The sequence below is a fragment of the Cyprinodon variegatus genome, unplaced genomic scaffold (genome assembly GCF_000732505.1).
Source record: "Cyprinodon variegatus isolate N-32 unplaced genomic scaffold, C_variegatus-1.0 Scaffold900, whole genome shotgun sequence".
Lineage (NCBI taxonomy): Eukaryota > Metazoa > Chordata > Actinopteri > Cyprinodontiformes > Cyprinodontidae > Cyprinodon > Cyprinodon variegatus.
Window position 1 is genome coordinate 148,936 of NW_015151353.1, and position 10,993 is coordinate 159,928.

The 10,993-nt window shown below is 38.9% G+C and overlaps 1 protein-coding gene across 1 annotated transcript in view; it reads left to right on the forward strand.

Moving 5' to 3' along the window:
• glt1d1 (glycosyltransferase 1 domain containing 1) overlaps nt 1-10,993 on the forward strand; it is a 45,357-nt gene that overhangs the window by 30,678 nt on the left and 3,686 nt on the right. The window contains exons 10-11 of the mRNA XM_015397968.1: nt 2,681-2,801; nt 8,810-8,908. Of these exons, the coding sequence (XP_015253454.1) occupies nt 2,681-2,801; nt 8,810-8,908 (220 nt within the window). The remainder of the gene's footprint in view (nt 1-2,680; nt 2,802-8,809; nt 8,909-10,993) is intronic.

Consider the following 10,993-nt stretch of genomic DNA (forward strand, 5'->3'; position numbering starts at 1 on the left):
AACGGAGAGTCTCCAGACTGATTAGCGAGTGAAACCTTGAAAGCTCGCGGGATCAGGATGGTCTCACGAGGCTACCATGTGGCATCAGGCTTTTCCTTACAACCAAACATTAGCACACCAGACTACAGTCATCTCATCAAGTCATCATGTTCAGATTGGACTCACTTGATAAGATGACTGGAGTCTGGTGTGAGACCCCTGCCCTAACCACTAGGCCGCCACTGCCCATATGACTCACAGGTGTTATTTTTTTGCCCAGGTATGTCCTATTATACTAATTAAAACAATCTAAAGAGGCTAAATGTCTGCTTTTAAATTGGTTTATCCTGTTCAGACTTTGTCTATAGAGAAGTTTAACTGGTTTTAAAAAATGAGTTGTGAGTAGGTGAAAAAATTGACTGCCACCATGCTGAGATTCAATAAAAAAATAAAGTCCAGCAATCCCTTAAACTTTGGCTACAGCCAGTACAACCATTTGGGATGTGCTAAAGAAACAAAAGAACCGTCAGCATTAAGACCGCTAATAGTTGCATCCGCAGTAACCGTTAAATAATAACCGAAATTGAAGGTGAACATATGAAAATTAAGAACCAAGAGCAGTGGAGAAGGTACAAACTACCTTTGGCAAGAAGCAGGGAAGGCCAGAGATTTAAGGAGCTTTAAAAATTTCTGCACCAAAGTGTTATGAACTGAGGAGATGAAAGCTTCTTTCACAAAACATTTCTATCACAACGCCTGAAAAGATGAGCAACCTCTGAGCTGCATCTGAAGCCTTGAGGTGGAGGTAGCAGGAGGGATTCATAAATCGGTTCAGGACGGCAGAAGCAGGTGACTTTAGTTCTATGCATAAAATCTATGTTGGAATTCTCAGCATACCAATCTTTTTTATAACAATGTCTGACTAAGTTAGTGCAGCAATCCTGTTTTTAGCTGAACTATATATCTGTATATCTGTCACTTTTTAAGTAGGAAATGATTCCTGCAGGCATCTGTTCTTTGAACTTTAAAAACAGTTGCCCCAATGCAAGTCAGCCAAAAGGGGGCCAAATTTAGTCCCACCTCTGCTGTTAGGAAATCTACAGTATAAGACATGACTGACTGGGTTAAATACGGGTAAAGCCCATTTATTTTTTGAAGTATATTTCTCATATAGCAAGATAACCAACCAGAACATGCTAAAATAAACAACAATAAAGTCTATGTGGAGCAAGAAACAGAAGGTTTTTGACCCCAAACTGCAGCCTGTTCATCACCTCCTAAAGGGATCACAGTTCAAGAATGGTTTTAATAAGGTTCGCAACTGATGCAGATAAACATAAAAAATATACTAGGGTACAATTCTTCCTTACTAAAAGGATGCAGCAAAATTAAAACCCTCTTTAAATTGAAAATGCCATTGGGCTTTTTTTTTTTTTACTTTATGGTTATGCATGTTTTTTTGTTTGTTTTTTTAGTTTTATTTTGTTGCAAATAAGACAACAGACATGCAGTGACTTTTAAAACAGACTTGGACATTTTTTCTTTTGATTTTAATTAAAGGCAAAAAAAAAAAAAGCAAATTTGTGCCACTTCCTGACAATAGACAGAACGAATCTAAAATAAATTTGATCACTTGCAGTGTTGTTCTTCTTAATTAATTAAAAGCTGCAATACTTTGATTTTAAATTTACATTTAATTGATATGGCTGCAGTGAGTCTATTTGATCCCCAATTATGATTGTCTCAGTCATTACACTAGAGAAATCTTTTCATAGATTTTGTGGCCAGATGGGGCCACTAAAGATCTTGGGGTGGCACACTGAAACTAAAAGCCATAATTTCAGGGTTTGAATCTATTGTGGTGAACCTGCCTGTAGAAATAATAAAGACTCAAGAAAACAGCTACTCATATCTACAATTTACACTGGCCAGTGGGGGGGAGCAGGGCTTCGCACAGGGTGGCCACGGCCATCCCCTGGTGGCACCTGCATTGCCGTCTGTAGGGGGCCTGAGGGCCTGGCTGTGCCTTTATTTTTTTTACGGAAATCAGACTTCTTTGTTGTTGTTCTTTTGTATAATTAGTTAATTGTTGAACAAGAAAAAGAAAATGCAGGGTTAAATAAAATCCAAACTTTTGGTTGACAGTTTTGGCTCCCATGGCAAAAAGTCAGGATACTCCTGCCACACAGCTTTTGCATTTTAGCTGATGAAAAGAAGAATTTCTACTTGGATATTACTCACTTTGATATGTTCTAAGTGCATTTGTTCCAAAGCTTCTTAAACATCCGGTTATATACCTGAAAATAAATGCTGATCACCTGTTTCATAATCATCCTTGATTATGAACCAAAATGTTTGTATTCTAGAGCAAAATGAAACTAACTGTCCAGACTTCTCTAATTCTTTTAGAGGGAATGCACATTCAGTGTTCTATGAACCACTTCTTCTTTTCCTTTTTTTACTCCCACTCTCAAGTCTTGACTGAGTTTGCAGTTCTTTTGCCAAAGGCTTTTACCAAAGCAGAAAACCTCTGCAGCAAGAGGCTGTCCTGTCTCGTTAAGACTTTACCTGAACTCACAGTGCGTGTCACGCTCAGCACCGCCATGTGTCCTGGCCTGAACTTGTCGTCGCTGTTCAGCATCATTCACGCCTATGCTGGCCTAAGGTCACACAGAACTCAGCTTTGCTGCTGCCTCTGCAGGGCTGCGGGGGTCTTCTTGGCACAGGAGAGGAGCCAACAAGAACTGCATGCCGCCATCAAAAGGTGCTTTGCCGTAGTCAACAGCTCTGTGTCAGAGGGCATGTCAGCGGCCATCTTGGAGGTAAGTTTTTGCAACGTTGCAATGGTAAGCATTTCTGGGAAAACATTTTTTTTATTTGAGGTGTATTTCTTTCAGTAGTGGCAATTTTTTCTGGTCTTCTTGTTCTGCTTTACAACAATATTATCCGGCTAATTCAAGGGCTGTTACCCAAATTAATTGCCTGACTTCAAAATGTCTATTCCTGAGCGAGTCAGCTTCCAAATCCACTTAATCTTCTTTAAACACAGTCAATTAAGACAACCCACAGTGGGCTTAAACTCTCCCTAGCATGTTTGGGTGTTTCAACTCGCAGCCTGCCGGCGGCAATAAAAATCCCTAACTCTGTAAGTGAACCAGAACAAGAGTGGGCCTGACAGATTTCTGTTCGTGCCTCTGCTTTCTCCATAGCCTACTACTAAAAAATGAGCTGGAGTGTTTTTGTCCCAGACTTTGAATAATCTCAGTGAATTCAGATGTCACTGAGAGTCTGATTCAAATAGAGAAAATTTATATAGGTTCAAAATATAACCTCTTTTAATTAGATATTTTTTGATCATAAGGTTTTAACTCATGAAAAAAAAGTATTTAATGCAGAATAACAATATTTTACTTCCAGCAATACCTGCTTTAAAATAGGTTTGTGCAGGTGGGGATTGAGGAAATTTGGGGCCCTAAACAAAGACACGCAGGGGGGCCTCTGAATTAAGAAGACACACATAAAACAGACCCATTATACAGATACAGAAATTTTAATAGAATATACATTATTTGTTCTACCTATTGTTCCTCTCTTCTTGTCCCTTTTCTTGTTTTCCTCTCTGTTTTATTTTTGTCCCCTTTTCTTTTCATATGTGCTCAGCTGAGTTTTCAAGCTGTCTCAAAATGAAGCAAAGATTTTTATAATCACTGAGCCTATTCTGACTTAGCCGAATCCTCCTTCCGGTGTTTTCAAAAAGGTGATGGCAAAAGTAAATAACACAGTCCTACTGTTCACTGTAGATAAGACATGATCTGCTTATCTTGTCTCCATTTTTCATTTCATTTCAAGATAGAGGAGAGCAGGAGGCGGGGTTACCAATCTACTTGCTCTGGAGAGCAGAGTTTGCTGCTTTTAGATGTTGTTGCCAAAGTCTCCAGTAACGAAGAAAAGTTTCTGACCTGCATGCATGTTGCAGTGAATGCTAATATTCCCCTGCCAGTGCCGCAGACAGGAGGCCTCTAATCGGTCAAATCTATATCCACTCTATGCGTATTTCCTGTTTGGTTCCTTACCGGCTTGTTTTGTTTGTACTGTATGACCGCCATTATGGCAAACGACTCATGAAGTTGCACCAGCTAGAAGAGAGAGGTGCACGAGAACGATGGGACCCTTTTTCCACCTGGATCCCCACTCTCTTTCGCCCCCATGTCCCTCTGTTGTTACACAAACTTAGCCCCACTTCCACACCGCCTCGGCCGTATCTAGACCCACAGCTAGTTCCTGATTGTCGCTCTTTCGTTGTTGCGTCGAATAACATAGCAAAGACCACCCTTCAATATCAGGAATAAATCAGAAATATCTGCCACAAACTGCTGCGGGAGTATAACCAGCCCTTAAGTCCTGATAGTGCTTAATTAGTCCTTTTTTAGCCTGAAAAGAATTTTTGCACCTGGCCGATCAGCAGAAATGTGGTGTGTCTCATTTCAGATCACGAATCCTTCCAAAGCTGGATTTGTAGACCGTTGATGTCAAAGTGCTGCACCAAAACGCTGCCCCATTCCTGCTAAGACTGCGTCCTCCTTTGGCCATTTTGAAGGATAGGTCTGAATTATCCTTTGTTGCCCATCATTTCCCATAATTCATTGCAAGTTGCATCAAAGATGAACGACAATGGCCAAAATTGGGAATATAAATATAAATGATATACTTTCTATGACCCAGCTAACCAAGTAGTCCCCCCTCCCTCTGTGAAGGGGCCTCATTCTGGGCTCACCATGTTGAAGCTACCACTGGGTTTAACTTATTACAGTTAAGAACATTACTCATTCAGATAATATTAAAAAGTTCATGTTTGGATAATTTAATTCTTTTATTCCTTATTAGATAATTTTGGCTGAAATAAAGGTAAATCTTTAAAACAAGGTATTTTAATAAACTCTTCTTGAGTACATTTATAGATAAATAATTAGCTCATCTTCTGATGCGTCCAGCCACAGTTAAACTGCTAGAGTTCCTGAAGGATTAAATATAAAAAAAATAATCAGAGCAATTAGTCGGAATTCAGCCCAAAAAATCCATTTGTCCTTAATGTGGTGGATTAAAACATTTACTTAATGATCCTAAATCGGATTATTCTTGCCAAATATTTCTATACAAAGGTTGTTTTTTTTTCCTCATTCCTTTTGGGCTTCTGTATTTTTCATCAAAACTTAGAATTCTCAAGGCATGTCTGGTTTAATTTTTGACATGTGTCCCATTAATAATGAAAAGTAAGCCCCGTCCATCTAAATAATTAATTCATAGGTTCATAGGTTTCTATCTTTATTGTCATGTGCCCCATGTTGCTTTTATTTTATTGATGTAAAGACTTGTCATGAAAAATAATCACAGGAAATCTAAAGCTTCTGAGATTTGTTTGTTTTTTTCTATGGTAAACGTACAGACAGAGATACAGATAAAATGATGGTTCCTATGGGTCATTAAAATCCTTCAAAACTTTTTCATTTGAACAAATAGGTTCAATATTAAAATAGGCTATAAAAAGACATCCTTAAAAGCACTTGAATTACTATTATCATTTTCTTTAAGGTGGGAAATATAACAAAATTCTGTTGTCCTCAAGTCATTATTTTCTGTTTGTTTAGTTCTAGTGTTTCCTGTACGTTTCTACATATGCATAACAGGACATGCATCAGTGAGCGCAGTCCTCTCACTGGTGAAGGGATGAATTGCCAATTAGGTTAAATTACTCATCAAGGTGGCGTGTAATATCATAGCTGGAAAATGTCAGTCTCAGGATGCATTGCTCGCCATATGTCTCTATAAATTAACATTCAGATTTTTTCACTGGTTCTGTTCATAATTTTTAAGTGTACTAAATAAATAAGGTCTTGCCTTGGAGCAAAGCTAAATATCACCAACACTAAGAACTAAACAACTGAGTTCAGTAGTCGTCCCCATGATATTGTCTATATGTTTAGAATTAGTCTTACAGTGAAGCAAAACATGTAGTCAGCCATTCATTCAATGCCATTGAAAGCCAATTGAAATGTATATTTGGACTTGAAAAATATTCTTGATGATTCTTTAAATGGTAAATGGCATGTACTTATATAGCGCCTTTATTCTTTATTCAGACTTGACCAAAGCGGTTTACACTACATTCATTCACCCATTTACACACACACTGATGGTGGCAAGCTACATTGTAGCCACAGCTGCCCTAGGGCTCACTGACAGAAGCGGGGCTGCCGTACACTGGCGCCATCGGGCCCTCTGACCACCATCAGTAGACAATGCAGGTGAAGTGTCTTGCCCAAGGACACAACGACACTGAAAGTCGGAGTCGGGCTTGAACCGTCAATCCTTCGATTTCAGGGCAAACTCCTACATCCAACGCCACTGTCGCCCTTTAATTGGTACCAGGAGGTCAATGGTATCAAATATATAGCCATAGGTTCTAGACCACAGAAGTTACAGTGAGATGAGAGCAGGAATGGCTGCTGAAGGCAATAGTTACTCATCCATCAAAGCTTTAACTCAAAGAACAACCTTCCTTTAGTTTTCCAAGTGTTCATAACATCAAATACGTTTTTGTGTTTTTTCACATTTGATATTCATTTGATTTCTGAAGGTGCATCCGGACAGAATATGGTGATTTTCACAAGAACTGCCTGGATTTCACCTGCATTTCAGAGGCAGTGTTCACAACCCACAATGTGCGATTACCCCGTTTTACAATGATGCGAGAAGTCTGTCATTTTAAAGGGGTCATATAATGCAAAACCGAGTTTACCTTGTCATAGATTAACAACGATAGTTCAGTGGGTGAAATTGACGTACAGAGAAGTTCAAACCCCATCAACATCTCCTTTCTCTGCAAATCTCACAATGCTAAACTTCCACCATAAACGGGCGAATCCAAATGAAGCCCCAAGTTGACGTCAAACCGGGGATGATGGGCCGCTGACTGGACCGGACCCGGTGACAGTAGGCTTCCCCCCGCAGGCAGGGCTATTATGCGTTTTTGCTCAGCAGCTTCGTTCATTGTAAACTAACCAATCAGCGCACAGCTCATCTAAATATTCATTAGAATACCATAAAAGGAAGAAAACATGTAATTTCATTCTGGGGCTTTTAACCAGGCTTGCATTAGACCTCATATAACAGCAAATATGCCATTTTCAGCCCAACCAATGTTAGACAACCTATTCAGAGACCTTAAGGACCAGCACAAAATACCCTATAGAATCATTCTATGACCCCTTTAAAAATAGATGCACTTCAACTATGAGAGACAAAAATGAAAAGATGAAAATTATGTTTATATATTTGTAAATTATGTTGAAAAATAATTATTTAGTCAATAAGAAAAAAATAATCTCAAAACTTTGTAGCATAGCCACTGTTAGTGATGACAGAGGTCCAGGTTTGCTCAGACCATAGCAGGTATTTTATTTCATTCTTCCGTGCAAATCCCCTCTAGAGCAGTGATATTTTGGGGTCTGTTACTTGGCAACAGACTGTCACCTCCATCCACACATTTTTTATGGGGTTAAAATCTGGAGACTGGCTCAGCCACTCATTTACTCCTTCGTTACCTAGGCAATGTGATTGGGATCCCTGTCCTTCTGGAAGATCCAGCCAACTTTCATCATCAATGCTCTCATGGATGGTTGGAGGTTTTGGATGAAAATCTTAAAATAATTCTTCGCTTAACACAGATCAATTGCAGTGCCCTCTATGTAGCATGATGTTCCCACTCCCATGCTAGGCACGGTGTTCCTCTTCCTCAGAACATGACAAATTGAGATTGTGTCAAAATGTTCTAGGTTGGTTTCACCAATCCTCTTCTGGATCTCCGTATGCTGTGGAACGCTTCAGAAGGACCTGGACAGGCTGTTCGGACATGTACTAACTTGAGCAGGCGGACACTTCTGGCACTGCAGGATTTGAGTCTCTCTGGTGGTAGTGTGCTACTAATAGGGGCCTTTGTTACTTTGGCTCCAGCTCGTCATTCATCAGGTCCCTCTGCGCACTTCTTGGATTGTTGCTCACTGTTTTCATTTGACACAAAAGGATGAGATTTTTCTGTAGGACCCAAGTTAAAGGGATATTATGATTAATCTGGTATGTTTCCCATTTTCTTCCAATTGCTCTGCGGTTGATTTCGTCTCACCAACCTGCTTGCCTGTTGCAGATTCTTCCCAGCCTGGTGCAAGGCTATACTTTTCATACTGGTGTTCTTAAACAACTATTTGGTCTTGTCCATGGTTAAAGTGGGATACTGACTGTTTGAGGCTGTGCATAGGTTCCCTTTATACAAGTAACGGGTTCCAACAGGTGCCATGGATACAGATAATGAGTGGAGGACAGACCTGCAACCTCTTTGAGAAGTTGCAGGTCTTTGAGGACCAGTTATCTTGCTTGTTTAGGATTGACCGAGTACTGATTTTCCACCAAAGTTTACAAATGCATTCATTAAAAATAAATTCATAAAAAATCCTATAATGTCATATTCTCAATTTTTATTTTCCTTATTTTGTCCATCATTGTTGAATTGTACCTATGATGAAAATTACAGACTTCTCATCTTTCAAAGTAGGAGAACTTGCACAATCATGGGCTGAATGAATATTATTTTCCCCTGCTGTATATAATATTCATTTTAGAGATACTTAATTTTGTTTTCTAATACACTGTGATCCATTAATACCAAAGTCAACTGTTCACTGTGTGTAAATGTGTCTCTTAAGTATGAAGGATTTCAACAGAAATAATTTAGTTTTAACTTTTACTGATGTGCTCTTGGTTTGCCTCTGCTTTGCAGGCCATGGATCTCAGAGTACCAGTGCTGGCGAGGGATATACCAGGAAATGCAGCCGTGGTGAAGCACGGAGTCACTGGGCTGCTGTTCTCTTCTCCTCAGGTATCTGCTCCCTGACCAGGTTACTGTTTCCTCTGTGGAAAAAAAAAAGATCAGCAGCACACATACTGTTTAGGAATATAAAGCAGCTACAGCCGCTGAATGCATCATCACTCGCCTAAAGAAATATTTATTGCTTTCTCTCTGTTCTGAAACAGTAATTCACAACAACCAAATATCCCTACGGCTCATTAATAACGTAATTGACTTAACTTTCAGTTCATTAGGTGGTTTTATGGTGAACACATTGATTCTTCTGAGCTCAGAATAAATCAAGAGAATAATTAGACACTGTATCGCCGTATATTGATTAATCACAAAATGTAGCGGCAAACTGGGAAGTGCTAAACAGAAATTTGTTATGAAACCATGCAGCGTGCTGCTTTAATTACGTTTGTTGCGTAGGGAGGATAACATATGCTAAGTGCAGTTGTCAGGGGGCTAAAGCACAGCGCTCTCAAGACGCCATCCTTTGACTCGATTTTGTCATGAATTAAGTCCTCTCTGCGTGTGTCTCCGCTGAACCGAAGCCAGAAAGGTCAGACAGATGGTTGCAACAACTTTGACCGCATAAACTATGACCTCAGCTGGAGCCAATGACCAGTAAATGGCCATCTGTCTGCCATCTTTTAATTCAAGAGCCTTTTTTTTCTTGTTCTGATTAATTGTATTTTCAGCTTGTAATAGCTTATATGTGTCAAAAATATCCCAGTACTTTAAAGCTTTTTAAACTGTTAAAGTTTCAGTCAGATGTAAACTAATCGTGAGCATTGTTTTTCTTTACATTTGTATTTGGACCTTTTAATTGTGCATTTCTATTATCTAGTTATTTACACCTGTGAGATAATTATTTAACACACAACTTAATTGAATAAACACAAAATGAAAGAAGCAAACATTTTCATGCTTGAATCTATTTATGAACAAAATATTTGGTTTAGGCCTCTTAGCAAATTGTATCCTAGTATTTTTTTGCCTGAAATTTAGATGCATCTGTATCATTGTAAGGATCTAACTAAAAATCATCCTACACAAATTTTAATTGGATTGAAGTCTGGGCTTTCCAGGAGCTAAATTTTAGCCTGATTTCTCTTTATCTGTTAGAGTAGAGAGCCTTACTGTGTCTAGGTTTTAACTTGGGTTTTAACCAACTTATGATTTCATGCTAAAAAAAAAAAAGATAAAAAATGCATATAGTATTAATCAGGAAGGGTCTAATAACCCTGTTTATCATCATCTATGAGATGCTGAAGCTTGTTAGGCAAGTTTAACATGAGGTTTATTACAGCCTCTGTTCCAAGTACCTGTGACACAAAGTTTCTATTGCAGCTGCAGACATGCCACACTAAATGCAAAAGATTTGCCACAATTACATCAAAGTGTACTTATAGGAGTAAAGGATGAGGCTTTCAAACCATAGAACGTTGTACCTGTAAACATTGATGATAGAGATGCACCGATCCGATCCCGAGATCGGATATCGGCTCTGATTTAATCTTATTTGCTGAATCACATTTATTTTATTTCTTTCTTTATTTTTGCATATTATTTCTTAATTAATATTATTTTGGTACTTCACTAACTTCACTCACTTCGCAAGATATATGGTTCATTTATTTAAGAGTTGAGTTGGATCGGTACCAGATATTGCTCAGCCCTGGTATTGGACTGGATTGGAAAAAAACTGGATCGATGCATCTCTAATTGGTAATGGCAGCATTATTCTGTGTGTTTGTTTATTTTTTATACCTTCTGTTGCTGTTTTAATGCACGAAGCGGCTTAAACAAAATGGAAAAACAACCTATTTCACCTTAAAGCAGCAGCTATGTAGATGGTTCAGGGCTTGATGTTAACCATCGCCCGATCGCCCGGGGCAATTAGTTTTTATTGTCGGGAGAGTACAAATTTCATTGCATTTGCCCGCCGGGCAAGTGCAATGATTGCAAAAAAAAAAAAAAATTATTTATCACTCAAAATTACTTTAAAATCACCGACATTCGCAAGCGTTGCTGGCGCCATCTTTGTTGTTTTGTACAGATTCTCGCGTGATTTGATCCACTAGATGGTGTGATTTTTCTCTCCTTGGG